Consider the following 19,141-nt stretch of genomic DNA (forward strand, 5'->3'; position numbering starts at 1 on the left):
GATGGTGACATGAGCAAAGTTAGTTAATTACACGGCTAGTTGCATCCTCCAGCTAGCTTCCGACTACAAATACACCATTGGAGCATCAGAACAAAGCCCATGAGTCGTTTCTCTCGTCTCTGGATCCCAGTAACCTACACCATTTCTTTCTTTTTTCAAGCCTGAGGCATCCACAACTTGCTTGCTGCCCTTCATAAGCACCTGATCAGCGAGCTCTCAGCAACAAAGATGAAGATCGGGAAGACTACGGAGATCTTGAAGAAGGCGGCGGCGGTGTGCAAGAGCAAGACCGCCAGGCTCCTCATCCTGACCTCGCTTCAGCGCCGCAGGATGATCTCGGGCCCCATGGTCTCTAAGAAGATCCACGCACTTACTCTGGCCGACCGGCAGAGAGTGGACTATCGCAAGGCTTTTGCGCACGGCACAATCGAGAAGAGACTAGTCATCGTCCAGGGCGGTGACTTTGCAGTCAATCAGTCTCATCAGTTGGAGATGTTGGCTCAAGATGATGGTCATGGTGGCTGCCAAGCTGACTGGTCACTACATCCCCTCTTCAACGACGATCATGTCAACTGCTGTTACAGTGGTGATGATGATGATGCGGATGTGCCACTGGATGTGTGCGATCAAGACGACGATGATGAGCTGTTGGTCCTGGATATGATCAGGAGCAAGAGAGAGGCTGAGGGGTTGGAGTTCAACATGGAGGAAGAGATTGACCAGGCTGCCGATATGTTCATCAAGAGGTTCCGGCAACGGCTGAAGAATGGATTCTAGCTAGGGTCAAGCTTCCACATGGATGTACCTTGGCCTAGGTCTTGTCCTTTTTTTCCCGAGTGTCCACATGATGGAAATTTTTGTAGGAATCAATACGAGTAGGAGTTGGTACTTAGCACACAATGACCTGTTTTTGTCCTTTATTTTCCCAAATGCTATAGAACTGGCGTCATTTCTATAGCATTTGAAGCGAGCGCATCTTCTGGCCGTCGGATGTGGCGGCACCAATCTTGATACTTGTATATCGCCCCTCACAAATCACACAGTGAGCGTTCGCTCCCTACTACCTCGCACGCGAACACTGCTCATTCTTAGTCAAGTGAAAAGGAAACATTCCGGCTAACTAGTCATCAGCTGCTACCACCTAATTAAAAGAGATACAAGAAATTTGGGATCATACAGAGCCAATCTACATCTTGGGACACTGTGTCTTTTGTCGCCTAAATGGAATACTTTCTCCCATGGTTAAAAATTTCAACGAAATTTAAGTGAAAATTTTGAAATTTCACATATTTCAGTCGGGTCCGAAATATTCTTAGCCCTGAAATTTTTCGAGAAGGATTCAAAATAAATTTAAATTTGATTGGGATTCATTAAGATTAAGTGAAATTTGAAACCTTAAAATCCAAACTAATTTCAGAAATACGTGAATTCTGAAATTTCACATATTTCGATGAGGTCCAAAATTATTTTGTTTCCGAAACTAAAAACCTTGCTTTCTCCATCTCAAATTCCGTTGCTAGCTTTTCCTGCCTCTTTAGCATTAATTTCCACTCCCAACATTTTTGTAGTGCTAACTCCACAATCCACATGCCAAATTATTTTCTATAGATCTTCCTTTCGTATGCTTCTTTTCCAAGTTTCCTTTCACATGGCCGATGTGGTTGGTACCTCGTCTCGGCCGGATGCTGAGCCTACGGCAGTCCCCCAAGATAAGGCCGCCGCCCCCAGGCCCATGGAGAAGTGGTGTCCATGAAACCACGTCGTCTTGTCCCTCCATCGCACCTCGTCTTCGAGTCATGTTGACTTCCTCGACCACGACCTCCCGCGAACGGGATGCGGGTGGCGTCATGGTAGGGCGTTGTCCTTCTTGAGCAGGAGACGGGTACCTCCATGTGGCGTCGTTTTCCCATGCGCAGACGATTGTGTGCCGCTGACCTGAGATGTACTTTCGGTTGATGGCGTCCTGGGCAACACCTTGCCCTGGTCAAACTTCATGTCGGTGGCGAAGTAGACAGTAGAAAGCGTCCTTGGCAATGTCATCAATGTTACCATAGCAACGTGTGTTGATGATGTCGCCTACGTGTTGGGTACGGGTGTTGTAAAGTAGTTGGATCCCTAAAATTTTGCATCTGAAACCTGCAATTTTCCTGGTCGCTGTTACCAAGTTCAGAGTTGAAACTTTAAGTGATTTTGTTTGTCAGTCACACATACTAAAGTTGTATTTTTGTCTGTCGCTTTCGAAAGTTAAAACTTAACATTTTTTTAAAAACTCATCAAATCGTATTTGAAATGAAGATTCGAAAGTCCTAGTCATGAGAAACATGAATATGAAAACAAAACTTAATTTAAAACCTTTATTCAAAAGATATGAAAGATTAAAAATCGGAAGTAGAAAGAGAAAGCACATGCGAGGGGCTCAGTCCCCCGCACCTGCATGTCAAAAATCCTCTCCCCTTGTTCTTCAACTTCATTGACTTCGGCTTCTATTAAGCCGGACGTGAGCGGCGCCACGTCGTCATCTCTGGGCGAGCGGAACATGGACTTCATCGTGTTGGCAATAAGCCACGGCGACCACGTCGGGAGCGCGTGTGTGTGCGCTGGACGCTCCGGGTGCGTTGCGTGCGTGCGTGTGTGAGTGTCTGGCCATAGTCTGGCATGTATCTGACCTATGTATGGGGCAGGTAAGGGTTGCGTGTGTGCGTGCATGTAGTAGCTCGGGGTGTGCGTGTGCGTGCGCATCCATCGAGCGGGAGTAGGACTAGCTCCAGGTGGTTAGTGGATCACGGAAGGGGTGGGCGTGATCGTGCGGGCTCGCCGCGAGCCGTGCATGTCTGTGCACGTGGTGGCCGCGGGCGGAGCAGGCCGATCGGGGCGCCGGCTGGGTAGGGAGCATGCGGGTCGTGCCCAGCGCAGGCCCAGGTATAAAAGCCATGTGATGATCATTGTAATCACTGTGGTGTCGAGTTTGTGCTCAGGAAAAGGTTGTTCGAGTAGCAGGCATATGCGCGCCGGAAACCACCGTGTCCATCGTGTTCTTCCTCCTTCTTCCTCTGATCAGAACTACGCAGGGAGCGAGAGTACAGAGAGAGAGAGAGAGGGTTCAGGTAGACGAGGGAGAGCTATGATAGACACCAACAATTGGCATCAGAGCAACCAGGTTCGGGGCGACCGTGGTGTGCGGCGGTGTCCACGGCGCGCGCGGTGGGCGCGCCGGACATGAAGGCATCGGCTGCGGTGCGTAGCAAGACGAGCAGCGGTGGTCACGGAGGCGATGAGGTCGCGGAGGACCTGCGTGGTGGCGCAGAGGCCGTGGCGGCTCGACGCGACGACCGTGGAGGTGCAGTGGCGCGTGGCACGGAGTTGCGGCGCGGCGACAGACGGGACTGCGGGCTGCTATTGTGGCAGCGAGCGGTGGCTCGTCCCAGAGGCGCACCAGAGGCATCCATGGCGCAGAGACGGTGACGACGAGTCAGGGCTCCCATCGGCAGGCCGCGCGGCGACGTCGTGGCTTAGGGGGAGTGTGTTGGCAATAAGCCACGGCGACCACGTCGGGAGCGCGTGTGTGTGCGCGCTGGACGCGCCGAGTGCATTGCGTGTGTGTGTGTGAGTGTCTGGCCATTGTTTGGCCATAGTTTAACCTGTATCCGACCTATATACGGGGCAGGTCTGGGTTGCGTGTGTGCGTGCGTGTAGTAGCTCGGGGTGTGCGTGTGCGTGCGCATCTATCGGGCGGGAGTAGGACTAGGTCCAGGTGGTTAGTGGATCACGGAAGGGGTGAGCGTGATCGTGCGGGCTCGCTGCGAGCCGTGCGCGTCTTTGCGCGTGGTGGCCACGGGCGGAGCGGGCCGATCGGGGCGTCGGCTGGGTAGGGAGTGTGCGGGTCGTGCCCAGCGCAGGCCCAGGTATAAAAGCCCTGTGATGATCATTGTAATCGCTGTGGTGTCGAGTTTGTGCTCAGGAAAAGGCTGTTCGAGTAGCAGGGGTATGCGCATCGGAAACCACCGTGTTCTTCCTCCTCCTTCGTTTGATCAGAGCTACGCAGGGAGGGAGAGTACAGAGAGAGAGGGGGTTCAGGTAGACGAGGGAGAGCTAGGTAGACACCAACACATCGTGACAGCCTGACGGTGTCATCTCTCCGGGTGATGATGATGGAGTGCGGTCGCCGTGTTAGATGGTGGGCTGCATCGGGCAGTGGTTCGGTGTCGACCTCACCTATAGTGGCATCCGGAGCAAAGAAGGGTTAACAGTGAGTTTCACGCTGTGGTCTTCAGCAGTGCCAAGCTGACGACACATACGGCTGGTGACATCGTAGTGCCGGTTTGAAGACGCGGTGAGCTCGACGTCTTAGTCCTCCATGGTGCTAGCTTGAGGACGTAGAGAGCAGGTGGCGTCATGGCGATGAGATCCACGTCCCCGTTCACCACGGCGCCGCTTGATGAAGTGGACAATGGGCGTGACAGCGAGCTTCGAGTTTTCGTCTCTAGCGGCATCCGTCCGGCGCGACGAAGTAAATGGTGGGCTCTGTGATGATGTGCTCCGTGCCATCACCCTCTATGGCGACGGCTTGACAATATACAAGGTAGGCGGGGTCATAGCAGTGAGTTCCTCGTCGACCTTCATGGTGTCGGCTTGACGACGTGGATGGCAGACGGCAGCGTGGCGGTGAGCACCGCATCCTCGTCTTCAACGGCGTCTGGCCGGCGCGACGAAGTGAATGGCAGGCTGCGTGACGGTGAGCCCCCTGATCGTCGTCCTGCAAACAAAAGACGATTAATCTTATCCCAACGCGTACACGTTATTTAGCCGAGAGGATCGGGAACAATTTAACAAATCTTTACCTTGTGCGCTAGCTAGAATATCTCGCTCAATCGTATCTTGCAAAACTAAGGAAAATATAGAAGCGTACTGTGTCATCTCACATTCCTGACTGGCTATACGTGGACCTTCATGGAAATTTCGATGCCGCCTAAACAAGACACCTCCATGTGCTTATATCTCTGTGGTTCACCTGTTTTGTTTAATTTTAGCTGGTTATATGGGTATTTGGATATGTACACGTGCTGGCCGGCCAGTACGCGGGTACTCATACATATACTGCCAGGTACCTTGCGTGCATGTTACAGATGTACACTTGGCATTCAAAATAGCAGATGTACGCAGGGTCAAAAATTTCAACAAAATTTCGGTGAAATTTTTGAATTTCGCATATTTCAGTCGGATCCAAAATATTTTTAAACCTGAAATTTCGAGAAAGATTCAAAATAAATATCAATTTGATTAGGATTTATTAAGATTAAGTGAAATTTAAAATCTCAAATTTTAAAATAATTTCTGAAATTTTGCATATTTCGATGAGGATTATTTTGTTTCCAAAACTAAAAACCTTGGATGTACGTGTAGAATATTAGCCAGCATGCGTGTGTAAAGCTATACCCCACACCATGCAGTGCAAGCAAATCTTGATTTTTAAATAGTTGATCCGTACTAAGTCTAATTATCTTAATATGTGGCTTTTCACCTCGCTAAATGTACCATGTCAACATCTGCTAACAACATTTTGCAACCCCATGCATACTCTTTGTTTACACATAGTACCTCTTGATTTGGATCATTTTCTTCATACATAATACTTCTGAAATGAATCATTAAATTTTCACCGCAACACGCGAGGAAACCACCAAGTATCAGTTAAAGTTAATCCAACGATTGACCGTGTTAGAAATAATCTTGTCATGATGTATCATGTTTTGTTTTGTTGTCGGCATGTAGCTTAGGGAGTAGCTTGTCCGGCAAAACTTCAATTGTGCCCGCGAAGGAGGCGATATGCGTCTGTCAAGTACTCCCTCCATTCCAAAATAGATGACCCAAGTTTGTAAAGTTAGTACAAAGTTGAGTCATCTGTTTTGGAACAGAGGGAGTGGCATCTCCATTCGCACCCCCAACAACCCCTACAGGACGAGATTTTTTCTACCGGCATCAGAAAAAAACCAGTTGGCCCCCAGGACGCCGAATTCGTCGGTTCGGCCTATTTTTTTGCCCCGGTGATCCCAGGTCGAACCCAGCGCACTTGGGGACGCTTGGGGGCTCTGGTAGAAGAAAAAGCGGTGCATGGGCCACCACTGTCAGGCCAAAAACGAATTTTCCACATCTAGATTCGCCCCCTGCGCACACTACCCCTTCCGCTGTCGTGCCGATCCTGACGCCACCCACCTGCCAACCGCCGCTAGAAAGGCCATTTCCCCGCCGGAAAGAGAGGGTTCACCACGGCATCCTCCATCCCGCTCATGGGCGAGCTTTTTGGCGCTCCTGCCATGCAGGCGAGGATATCGGCAGCTGCGCGCCTACTGATGACCCACAAGTATAGGGGATCTATCATAGTCCTTTCGATAAGTAAGAGTGTCGAACCCAACGAGGAGCAGAAGGAAATGATAAGCGATTTCCAGCAAGGTATTCTCTGCAAGTACTGAAATAAGTGGTAACAGATAGTTTTGTGATAAGATAATTTGTAATGAGCAACAAGTAACAAAAGTAAATAAGGTGCAGCAAGGTGGCCCAATCCTTTTTGTAACAAAGGACAAGCCTGAACAAACTCTTATAAGATGTAAAGCGCTCCCGAGGACACATGGGAATATCGTCAAGCTAGTTTTCATCACGTTCATATGATTCGCGTTCGGTACTTTGATAATTTGACATGTGGGTGGACCGGTGCTTGGGTGCTGTTCTTACTTGAACAAACATCCCACTTATGATTAACCTCTATTGCAAGCATCCGCAACTACAACAAAAGTATTAAGGTAAACCTAACCATAACATGAAACATATGGATCCAAATCAGCCCCTTACGAAGCAACGCATAAACTAGGGTTTAAGCTTGTGTCACTCTAGCAACCCATTATCTACTTATTACTTCCCAATGCCTTCCTCTAAGCCCAAATAATGGTGAAGTGTTATGTAGTCGACGTTCACATAACACCACTAGAGGCTAGACAACATACATCTCATCAAAATATCGAACGAATACCAAATTCACATGACTACTAATAGCAAGACTTCTCCCATGTCCTCAGGAACAAACGTAACTATTCACAAAGCATATTCATGTTCATAATCAGAGGGGTATTAATATGCATATAGGATCTGAACATATGATCTTCCACCAATTAAACCAATTAGCATCAACTATAAGGAGTAATTAACACTAGTAGCAACCTACTAGCACCAATCCCGGACTTGGAGACAAGAATTGAATACAAGAGATGAACTAGGGTTTTGAGATGAGATGGTGCTGATGAAGATGTTGATGGAGATTGCCCTCTCCCGATGAGAGGAGCGTTGGTGATGACGATGGCAATGATTTCCCCCTCCGGGAGGGAAGTTTCCCCGGCAGAACAGCTCTGCCGGAGCTCTAGATTGGATCCGCCAAGGTTCCGCCTCGTGGCGGCGGAGTTTCGTCCCGAAAGGTTGCTTCTTTTTTTTCTCAACGAAAGACTTCATATAGGAGAAGATGGTCATCGGAGAGCCACCAGGGGGCCCACGAGGTAGGGGCGCACCCAAGGGGGGGCCCACCCTCGTGGCAAGGGTGTGGGCCCTCTGGTCTTCATATTTGGCGAGGATTTTTCATTATTTATTATAAGGTATTCCGTGGAGTTTCAGGACTTTTGGAGTTGTGCAGAATAGGTCTCTAATATTTGCTCCTTTTCCAGCCCAGAATTTCAGCTGCCGGCATTCTTCCCCCTTATGTAAACCTTATAAAATAAGAGAGAATAGCCATAAGTATTGTGACATAATGTGAAATAATAGCCCATAATGCAATAAATATTGATATAAAAGCATGATGCAAAATGGACGTATCACCTACCACGCCTGCCAGGTGTTCGGCGATTTGTTTGCTCGGCGATGGACTCGGAAGACGAGGAGGCGTTCGCGGTGCTACTAGAGGAGGAAGCCGAGGCTGACGCCAAGACGAAGAGCACCTCATGGTCCTCACCGCTCTAGCCGGCCTATTGGGAGCAATGCAAAGCTGCGGGGAGGTGGCTCGGCGCCGGGCCGCCAGAAGAGCAAGCAGAGGCATCGACTGGAGGGCTATTGCTTTCTCTACGCCGACTACTTCGTCGACGCTCCACTGCATAACGAGAAAGTATTTCAGTGTCGTTATCGGATGAGCCGAAAGCCCTTCCTCAGGATTGTGAATTCCATCCGGGAGTTCGACCACTACTTCAAGTGTAAGAATGGATTGCACCGGCACACTTGGATTCACCTCACTCTAGAAGTGCACGACAGCAATGAGGATGCTTACATACGGTGCTCCCGGTGATATACTGGAATACTTTGGACGCATGGCCAAGTCCATCAACATTGAGTGTTTGTACAAGTTCTGTAGGGCAGTGCTGGCAGTCTTTGGACCACAATACTTGCGATCACCCAATGCTGAAGACACTGTTCGGATCCTGACACAGAATGCAGCAAGAAGATTTCTTGGGATGCTTGGAAGCATCGACTGCATGCATTGGGCATGAAAAAACTATCCATTTGCTTTGGCAGGGGATGTAGAAAGGCGCAAAGGAGCTTGCAGTATGGTACTTGAGGCAGTGGCGACACTAGACCTCTGGATTTGCCACTCATTCTTTGGTATGTCAGGAACTCACAATGACATCAACGTACTGCAGTACTCGTATGTCTTTGCCAAGCTTATTGAAGGTCATACTCCTCCGGTGAACTTCGAGATCAATGGGCGCCACTACAACAAGGGATACTACCTAGCAGATGGCATCTATCCGAGATGGTCCAAATTTGTGAAGACTGATACGTCTCTGTCGTATCTACTTTTCAAAACTCTTTGCACTTGTTTTGGACTCTCACTTGCATGATTTGAATGGAACTAACCCGGACCGACGCTGTTTTCAACAGAATTGCCATGGTGTTATTTTTGTGCATAATATAAAGTTCTCGGAATGACCTGAAACTTCACGGAGATAAGTTTTGGAATTAATAAAAAATATTGGCGAAAAAATCAAGTGAAGGGGGCCCACACCCTGGCCACAAGGGTGGGCAGCGCACCCACTCCCCTAGGGCGTGCCACCCGACCTTGCGAGCCCCCTGGACCTCCACCGACCTCAACTCCAACTCCATATATTCTCTTTCGGGGAGAAAAAAAAATCAAAGAGAAGGATTCATCACGTTTTACGATATGGAGCCGCCGCCAAGCCCTATTCTTACTCGGGAGGGCAGATCTGGAATCCATTCTGGCCTCCAGAGAGGGGAATCCGTCGCCATCGTCATCATCAACCATCCTCCATCACCAATTTCATGATGCTCATCGTCGTGCGTGAGTAATTCCATCGTAGGCTTGCTGGATCGTGATGGGTTGGATGAGATTTACCATGTAATCGAGTTAATTTTTTTAGGGTTTGCTCCCTAGTATCCACTATGTTCTAAGATTGATGTTGCTATGACTTTGCTATGCCTAATGCTTATCACTAGGGTCTGAGTGCCATAATTTCAGATCTGAACCTATTATGTTTTCATGAATATATTTGTGTTCTTGATCCGATATTGCAAGTTATAGTCACCTACTACGTGTTAAGATCCGGCAACTCCGGAGTGACAATAGTCGGAACCACTCCCGGTGATGACCATAGTTTGAGGAGTTCATGTATTAACTAAGTGCTAATGCTTTGGTCCGGTACTCTATTAAAAGGAGGCCTTAGTATCCCTTAGTTTCCAATAGGACCCCGCTGCCATGGGAGGGTAGGACAAAAGATGTCATGCAAGTTCTTTTCCATAAGCACGTATGACTATATTCGGAATACATGACTACACTATATTGATGAACCAGAGCTAGTTCCGTGTCACCCTATGTTATAAACATTGCATGATGGATGCCATCCGATATAATTATCCATCATTGATAAACTGCCTACGAGCTTTTCACATATTGATCTTTGTTAAGTTACTTTTCCGTTGCCACTGTTACGATTGCTACAAAACTGCTGCTGTTACTTTTGCCACTCTTACCGCTACTTCCATACTACTTTACTACTAAATACTTTGTTGCAGATATTAAGTCTTTCAGGTGTGGTTGAATTCAAAACTCAGCTGCTAATACTCAAGAATATTCTTTGGCTCCCATTGTGTCGAATCAATAAATTTGGCTTGAATATTCTACCCTCAAAAACTATTGCAATCCCCTATACTTGTGGGTTATCAAGACCTTTTTGTGGCACTGTTGCCGGGGAGTATAGCTCTATTCTCTGAGTCACTTGAGATTTATGTCTGTTGATCACTATGAGGAATTTGAAAGATCAAAGAACCAAGATTTTTCCCTCAACTACGAGGGGAGGTAAGGAACTGCCATCTAGCTCTGCACTTGATTCTCCTTCTGTTTTTAGTAAACTTGCGACACCTGCACCTGCTATTGATTCAGATATGTCGCATTTGATTGATGATACCACTTCTTCTATGCATGATGCTTATGACGATGCTACTTCTGTGCTTGATAATACTGTGCCACTAGGTGCATTTCTTGATGAACAACTTGCTAGGGTTAGAGAGAATGAAATTATTGAAACTGATGATATTATTGAAACTAAAGATTATGATTTGCTTGTTGTACCTGAGGGTTATGTTATGGATGAAGAAAATCCTAGAGACTTCTTTGCTTGCAATGATAGAGAGGATCTTAAGAAATTTTTAACTAAGCTAAAAGAAAAATCCTTGAATGCTAGAATGAAATATGATCCTGCTTTTGCTACTTCACCTATCTTTGTTACTGATTAGGATTATGAATTCTCTGTCGATCTTGAGTTAATTACTTTGGTTGAATCCGATCCTTTCTATGGTTATGAATCTGAAATTGTTCGGGCACATCTTATTAAATTGAATAATATAGCCACCATATTCGCTCATGAGGAAAAAATCCGCTATAATTATATTCTTAAAGTATTTCCTTTCTCATTAAAGGGTGATGCTAAGATATGGTTTAATTCTCTTGCTCCTGGCTGTGCGCGTAGTCTCCGGGATATGATTTACTACTTATCTACAAAATATTTCCCTCTCATAAGAAACAAGTTGCTTTAAAGGAAATATTTAATTTTGTACAAATTGAAGAAGAGAGTCTCCCACAAGCTTGGGGGAGGCTTCTCCAATTACTTAATGCTTTGCGTGATCATTCTCTCAAGAAAAATGAAATACTTGATATCTTTTATAATGGACTAACCGATGCTTCTAAAGACCATCTGGATAGTTGTGCTGGTTGTGTTTTCAGGGAAAGAACCGTTGAGCAAGCTGAATTGCTATTGAATAATATACTGAGTAATGATAATGATTGGACACTTCCCGAACTAACTCCTAAGCCAACCCCAAAGAAGAGGGGTATTCTATTTCTTAGTCTTGAAAATATGCAAGAGGCAAAGAAATCTATGAAAGAAAAATGTATTAAAGCTGAAGATGTTAAGAATCTACCACCTATTAAAGAAATACATGATCTTGATAACCCGACACAGGTAGTAGAGGTAAACTCTCTCCGTAGATTTGATGAAGGCGATGTTCCTTATAATAAGTCTGCCAGACAATGCTTGGATGAGTTTGATAATTTTATTATTAAACAAGAAAACTTCAATGCTTATGTTAGTAGACAATTGAAACGTAATGCTTATATGCTTGATCACTTGAGTGATTATATGAATACAACTGTTAATGATCTTAAGCTTATTAGTAAACATTCTTCCATGGTTGCAACTCAAGTAGAACTAGTACATAAAGCTCAGGATGATTTGCTTAATGAGTTGAATAGTAAGAATACTGATAATGTTGTTAGGGTTATGACTAGAGGTGGTAATATGACCCAGGAGCCTTTGTATCCTGAGGGCCATCCTAAGATAATTGAGCAAGATTCTCAGAGAACTAAAACTGATGCGCCTAGTCCTTCTAATAAAAAGAAAAAGAAAACTAATGGGACTTTGCATCCTAGTGAACCTGCTATAGATACACCTGAGAATCCCAATGATATTTCTATTTCTGATACTGAGACACAATCTGGTAATGAAAATGAACCTAGTGCTAATGTTAATGATGATGTTCATGTTGATGCTCAACCTAGTAATGATAATGATGTAGAGGTTGAACCTGCTGTTGATCTTGATAACCCACAATCAAAGAATCAACGTTATGATAAGAGAGACTTTGTCGCTAGAAAACATGGCAAAGAAAGAGAACCATGGGTTTAGAAACCCATGCCCTTTCCTCCTAAGCCATCCAAGAAAAAGGATGATGAGGATTTTGAGCACTTTGCTGGAATGATTAGACCTATCTTTTTGCGTATGTGTTTGACTGATATGCTTAAAATGCCTCCTTATGCTAACTATATGAAAGATATTGTTACTAATAAAAGAAAGATACCGGAAGCTGAGATTTCCATCATGCTTGATAATTACACTTTTAAGGGTGGAATACCAAAGAAATTTGGAGATCCGAGAGTACCAACTATACCATGCTCCATTAAAAGAAACTATGTTAAAACTGCTCTATGTGATCTTGGAGCCGGTGTTAGTATTATGCATTTCTCTTTGTATCGTAGACTTGAATTGAATAAGTTGACACCTACTGAAATTTCTTTGCAAATGGCTGATAAATCAACTGCTATACCCATCGGTATTTGTGAGGATGTGCCTGTTGTGGTTGCAAACGTTACTATCTTAACAGACTTTGTTATTATCTTGATATTCCTGAGGACGACAGTATGTCGATCATCCTTGGTAGACCCTTTTTGAATACTGCAGGGGTTGTTATTGATTGCAACAAAGGCAATGTCACTTTTCATGTTAATGGTAATGAGCATACGGTACACTTTCCAAATAAACAACCTCAAGTTCATAGTATCAATTCTATTGAAAAATTTTCAACTATTACTATTGGAGGTTTTGAATTTCCTCTTCCTACTATCAAAAAGAAATATGATATTCTTATTGTTGGGGTAATGCATATCCCCATTGAGGTAACCTAGTGGTATTCGAAAATTCTCCGGTTTCATGTCACTCAAAAGAAGTTTATTAATAAGACTTGATCAACCTTGTTAATGGATTCCTTTTGATGGACATGAGATGGATGAATTTAGAAGGCACAACTCTCTGTACCCATCTTTTACTTTCTGTTATTTAGAATAAATATAGCAAAATTAGTATTTTCTGTCTGTTTTCTGAATTATCTATGTAATAAAAAAATGTCCCGGAAATAAAAGTTCTCGAAATGCCTTGAAAATTTAGTATAACTTTTTTTAATATTTTAGAATTTCTTGTGCAAAGAACACACCAGGGGGGCTCACCAGCTGGCCACAACGGTGGAGGGCGCGCCCCTTGATCTTGTGGCCACACATGGCCTCCTCCACTTATTCCATCACCCATCCGCTCCTTCCTCCAGGAAAAATCACTCCATAGCTCAAACTCGTGTTCTTGCTCATCTTGCTGCCATTTTCGATCTCCTTGCTCAAAGCTCCATTCACAAAACTATTTTGGGGGATTGTTCTTCGGTATGTGACTCCTCCAATGGTCCAATTAGTTTTTGTTCTAGTGCTTTATTTATTGCAAATTTTTGTTGCTTTCGTGACCCTGTTCTTGAGCTTGCATGTCAAATTTATATGATCAAAAGTAGTTTTGATGCATGATATAGCCTCTAGGCACTTGTAGGAGTAGTTGCTATTAATCTTGTTGAGTTTGGTTCACTTTTATTTTGAGTCACTAAAAATTTCAGAAATTTTCAAAGGAAGAAAATGATGAGGAGATTGTTGAGAGGTTCCTCGAGCCGGGGTTCGAAGGAAAAAGAAAATGATGAGAAGGAAAAGCCCAAGTATAATCTTCCTCGCGCCGTAGAAATTTGGCCGTGTGAACCTCCATGTGATGCATTCTTACAAGCAGCCGGAATTTATGATGATTTCTATTATTTGGTTGGGAATGCATGCATCACCGACTTCCTCCTCAGCTAGTGTGATCAGTATCTCCTACTCACTAATACTTTCATGCAAAATTTTCATTTTCATGCTAGGAGATCACCACCCATGGTAGACTTTTACTTATATGATGAGTATAAAGAAATGACGATTTATGACTTTTGTGAGGTTTGTAAATTACCTTATGAAGGTAGCATCGAGGAAACATGTCCTAGTGATGTGGAGAGTTTTATTCATGAAATTACCGTAGGGGAAAACAGAGGAGTGTCCGGAGCAAGAGTGGCTAGTATACATTTCCCTATTTTACGCTATTACTCATTATTCGCTGGGAGATGTTTAATTGATCATGGAGAGAGTGGAGGACTTAGTGCCCCTGACCTTGCCATTTTGGGCCACGCTTTACATAGAGATAGAACTTACAATTTGGGCGCTATAATCGCTAAACGATTGAGTTTAAACCGTACAAAGGGTCCTATTTTCGGAGGTATCTTCGCCTTTCGCCTTTCTAAACACTTTGAGATACCCATTAGGCACTATGAAAAAGAGGAGAAATTACTACCCACTATACATTTAGATTGTTACAGCATGGTAGCACATAAGTTTGTTCGCCGTGATGAGGAAAAGAGACTTATTTATAACTTGGTATTTAGCGAGGTCAGCTTTCAGATTATTACCTTGCCTGCACCTATTTTGTTTGATATTCATTTAGGCAGGTACTTCGTTTTGCCCGGGGACATTCATGCATACTGGGAGGGGACACGATCCCCACCTCCTGAGCCAGAGTCATCACCTGATCCATACCAGGAGTCTATTTATCAGTGGGAGCCACAGGAGCTCGCTAACCAGTGGAACCCCAGGATCCTCAGTACACCGGAGAGGGCTACTTTGATCCATGGGCGTAGAACAACTTAGGCTAAAAGGCTAAGCTTGGGGGAGTACGTATTTCTCACCGATATTATATTCATGTTCACACACTCATTTCAGTTGTCGGTGCTCATACTCTTTTATTGTATTATCCATGCCAGTTTATTTCTTTTTCCCGCTTTCTTATTGTGTTTTTGATAAACCTTAACCAAAAAAATTAGTTGTAGTAAATTTACTTTCTATGCATGCTTAGTAGTACTAAAAGAAAACCCAAAAAGATTTCCCGTTCTTCTTTTGTTTGTTGGGAGCTTTCCCGTTTAAATAGTTTTCTCATTCTTGTTTTACTTTCTTCAGACAAAACAAAACTCCAAAAATATTTCAGTGTGTTTCTTTGAAATTATTTTCTTTTCTTTGGCGGTCGAGAAGAGAAGACCACGATGAAAACGTTGAGTGGCTCTCATATGCATTATTGTTGATCTAACAAAGAGCCCATATTACCTTGTCTTCTCCTTTGAATAAATGTTTGCAGATTCCAGCTTAGTCCAATGCACGTGCACTCTTATTATTATCCACACCGTTCGGTCGTGCAATTGAAAGGCAATAATGACGACATATGATGAAATGATTGAGATGAGGAAAAGCTGGTATGAACTCAACCTATCTTGTTTTTGTAAATATGATTAGTTCATCATTCCTAATTCAGCCTATTGTGAATGAAACATGTTTGCAATGACAATTAGAGATTATGGTTACTCATGCCATGCTTAAATAGCTAAGAGTTTGTGATGGCTTACCTTGCGTGCCAACATGAAAATTAAAATGGTTATGATGTAGTATGATAGGATGGTATCCTCCTTTAAATGATTCGAGTGGCTTGACTTGGCACATGTTCACACATATAGTTGAAATAAAATCAACATAGCCTCCACGATATTTATGTTCATGGCGATTTATATCCTACTCATGCTTGCATTCAATGTTGGCTAATCTCAATACATGTTTATGACTGTTGTCGCTCTCTAGTTGGTCGCTTCCCAGTCTCTTTCTAGTCTTCACTTGTACTAAGCGGGAATACTACTTGTGCATCCACTTTCATAAACCCCAAAGTTGTTCCATATGAGTCCATCATACCTTCCTATATGCGGTATTTACCTGCCATTCCAAGTAAATTTGCAGGTGCCAAACCCTAAACCTTCAAATAATAATCTGTTTTGTATACTCGAATCGCTCATGTACCAACTAGGGTTGTCAATATCTTCCATGCTAGGTGGGTTATTCTCACGATGAGTGGACTCCTCTCATCATTCACGAGAAAATGGCCGGTAATCGGGATGCCCAGTCCCATGATCAAATCAAATCAAAATAATTGCAAACAAAACTCCCCCAGGACTGTTGTTAGTTGGACGGTACCCGTTGTTTCGGACCAGCCATGGACGTGCTTGTTGGTGGTGGGGGAGTATAAACTTTACCATTCTGTTTGGGAACCTCCTATAATGTATGTAGCATGGAAGATAACGAGATCTCTTGGTTGTTATGTTGACAATGAAAGCATACCGCTCAAAATATTATTTATCTCTGTTTCAAAATTCAAGCTTTGGCACCTCTACAAATCCCTACTTCTCTCTTCGAAATGCCCATCTATTTACTTTTATTGCTAAGTCATCATCCTCTTATAAAAGTACCAGTTAGAGAGCACCACTGTCATTTGTATGCATTGCTATTAATTTATATTGAGTATGACTGTGATTGGATCTCTTTTACCATGAATTACAATGTCTAGTTAGTCCTTGATCTTCAGGGGTGCTCTGCATTTATGTTTTTCGGTCTCAGTAAGGGCTAGCGAGATACCATCTTGTTATATCCTATCATGATTGTTTTGAGAAAGTGTTGTCATCCGAGATTTATTATTATTGCTCGCTAGTTGATTATGTCATTGATATGAGTAAATGTGAGACCTAGATGTTATTGTGAATATGGTTAGTTCATAATCTTTGCTGAAAACTTGAATGCTGGCTTTACGTATTTGCAACAACAAGATCAAACAGAGTTTGTAAAAGTTTTTCTTTATCACTTTCAGTTTGTCAACTGAATTGCTTGAGAACAAGCAATGGGTTAAGCCTGGGGGAGTTGATACGTGCCATTGTATCTACTTTTACAAACTCTTTTGCCTTGTTTTGGACTCTACCTTGCATGATTTGAATGGAACTAAACCGGACTGACGTTGTTTTCAGCATAATTGCCATGGTGTTATTTTTGTGCAGAATAGAAAGTTCTGGAATGATCTGAAACTTCACAAATATAAGTTTTGGAATTAATAAAAAATATTGGCAAAATGATCAAGTGAAGGAGGCCCACACCCTGGCCACAACGGTGGGGGTGCGCCACCCGACCTTGTGGCCCCACCTGGACCTCCACCGGCCTCAACTCCAACTTCATATATTCTCTTTTGGTGAGAAAAAATCATAGCGAAGGATTCATCGCATTTTATGATTCAGAGCCGCTGCCAAGCCCTGTTCTTCCTCGGGAGGGCAGATCTGGAGTCCGTTCTGGGCTTCGGAGAGGGGAATCCGTCGCCATCGTCATCATCAACCATCCTCGATCACCAATTTCATGATGCTCACCGCCGTGCATGAGTAATTCCATTTTAGGCTTGCTGGACCATGATGGGTTGGATGAGATTTACCATGTAATCGAGTTAGTTTTGTTAGGGTTTGATCCCTAGTATCCACTATGTTCTAAGACTGATATTGCTATGGCTTTGCTATACCTAATGCTTGTCACTAGGGCCCGATTGCCTTGATTTCAGATCTGAACCTATTATGTTTTCATGATATATTTATGTTCTTAATCCGATATTGCAAGTTATAGTCACCTACTATGTGTTATGATCTGGCAACCCGTAGTGACAATAGTCGGGACCATTCCCGGCGATGACCGTAGTTTGAGGAGTTCATGTATTCACTAAGTGCTAATGCTTTGGTCTGGTACTCTATTAAAAGGAGGCCTTAATATCCCTTAGTTTCCAATAGGACCCCGCTGCCCCGGGAGGGTAGGACAAAGATGTCATGCAAGTTCTTTTCGATAAGCACGTATGACTATATTCGGAATACATGCCTACATTATATTGATGAACTGGAGCTAGTTCTATGTCACCCTATGTTATAACCGTTGCATGATGAATGTCATCTGACATAATTATCCATCATTGATCCATTGTCTATGAGCTTTTCACATATTTATCTTTGTTAAGTTACTTTTCCGTTGCCACTGTTACGATTGCTACGAAACTGCTACTGTTACTTTTGCCAACGTTATCGCTACTTCCATACTAGTTTGCTACTAAATACTTTGTTGCAGATATTAAGTCTTTGAGGCGTGGTTGAATTGATAGGTCAGCTGCTAATACTCAAGAATATTCTTTGGCTCCCCTTGTGTCGAATCAATAAATTTGGGTTGAATGCTCTACCCTCGAAAACTGCTACGATCCCCTGTACTTGTGGGTTAGCAAAGACTATCTCAAACCTTGTGCCAGGAGGCATGAACTCCTAGTTTTCCAAGTGTCATGAGGCCTGTAGGAAGGATGTCGAGCGGGCATTTGGTGTGCTCCAATCTCGATTTTCTGTTGTCAGGTACCCCGCTCTGACCTGGTCGAAAGATCAAATGTGGGAAATCGTGACTTGTTGTGTTATCTTGCACAACATGATCATTGAGAGCGAGCATGAAGAGCCAGTGTTTGACAATGAACCATATTACAGGCAGGGTCCTCTTGCCCAAGTTGATCACCAACTATCGACAACCTGGGCTGCCTTTCTCAATATGCATCAGGAGATCCGAGACCCATGGGTGCATTCAGAACTGCAGCACGATCTGGTGGAGCACCTATGGAGGCTCAAGGGCAACGCCCAGCTTGATGTGTGATGAAATATGAGTTTTTATTTGTGTTTGAATTATGAGTTTGATTCGTTGAACTATTTGGTTTGTATCGATTCTGTGATGAACTGTGTGATAAAAAATAGTTTTTGCTGAATTTGTGCCGAAGCACGCCGAATTTGGGCCAATTTACGTAGAAATTGGGCCGAAATCGGCAGCTGGGGGGTGAATTTGGGGGGTCGGCTGGAAACCCGAGCACCCCACGCCGAATTTACCGCCGGTTGGCCCCCAGGCGGCGCTATTTCAAGCCCTCGAGGGGCCGAACCACCGGAGATGCTCTTAGTGGTTAGTGGAGTATGCGTGAATGGCATGGCAGTCGGGCAGGTTGTTGCCTTAGTAGTCGTGTTCGAGTCTTGTGTACTTATTTAAGTTCAACAAATGAATGAGAAGGAAGGCCGAGAGGTGTAG

At 44.1% G+C, this 19,141-nt stretch overlaps 1 protein-coding gene across 1 annotated transcript; it reads left to right on the forward strand.

The window, feature by feature from the left end:
- The first annotated feature begins 20 nt into the window (after window positions 1-20).
- On the forward strand, window positions 21-897 carry LOC123107394 (uncharacterized). The gene has a single exon (XM_044529382.1). It carries the CDS (start codon window positions 229-231, stop codon window positions 775-777), a length of 549 nt encoding a protein of 182 aa, XP_044385317.1. The 5' UTR covers window positions 21-228; the 3' UTR covers window positions 778-897.
- Window positions 898-19,141: the final 18,244 nt, after the last annotated feature.

This window comes from Triticum aestivum, chromosome 5A (genome assembly GCF_018294505.1).
Source record: "Triticum aestivum cultivar Chinese Spring chromosome 5A, IWGSC CS RefSeq v2.1, whole genome shotgun sequence".
NCBI classification, from domain to species: Eukaryota; Viridiplantae; Streptophyta; class Magnoliopsida; order Poales; family Poaceae; genus Triticum; species Triticum aestivum.

Bases quoted from the DNA above. Each gene is read 5' to 3' on its own strand.
- LOC123107394 (XM_044529382.1), top strand. From the start codon at position 229: ATGAAGATCGGGAAGACTACGGAGATCTTGAAGAAGGCGGCGGCGGTG.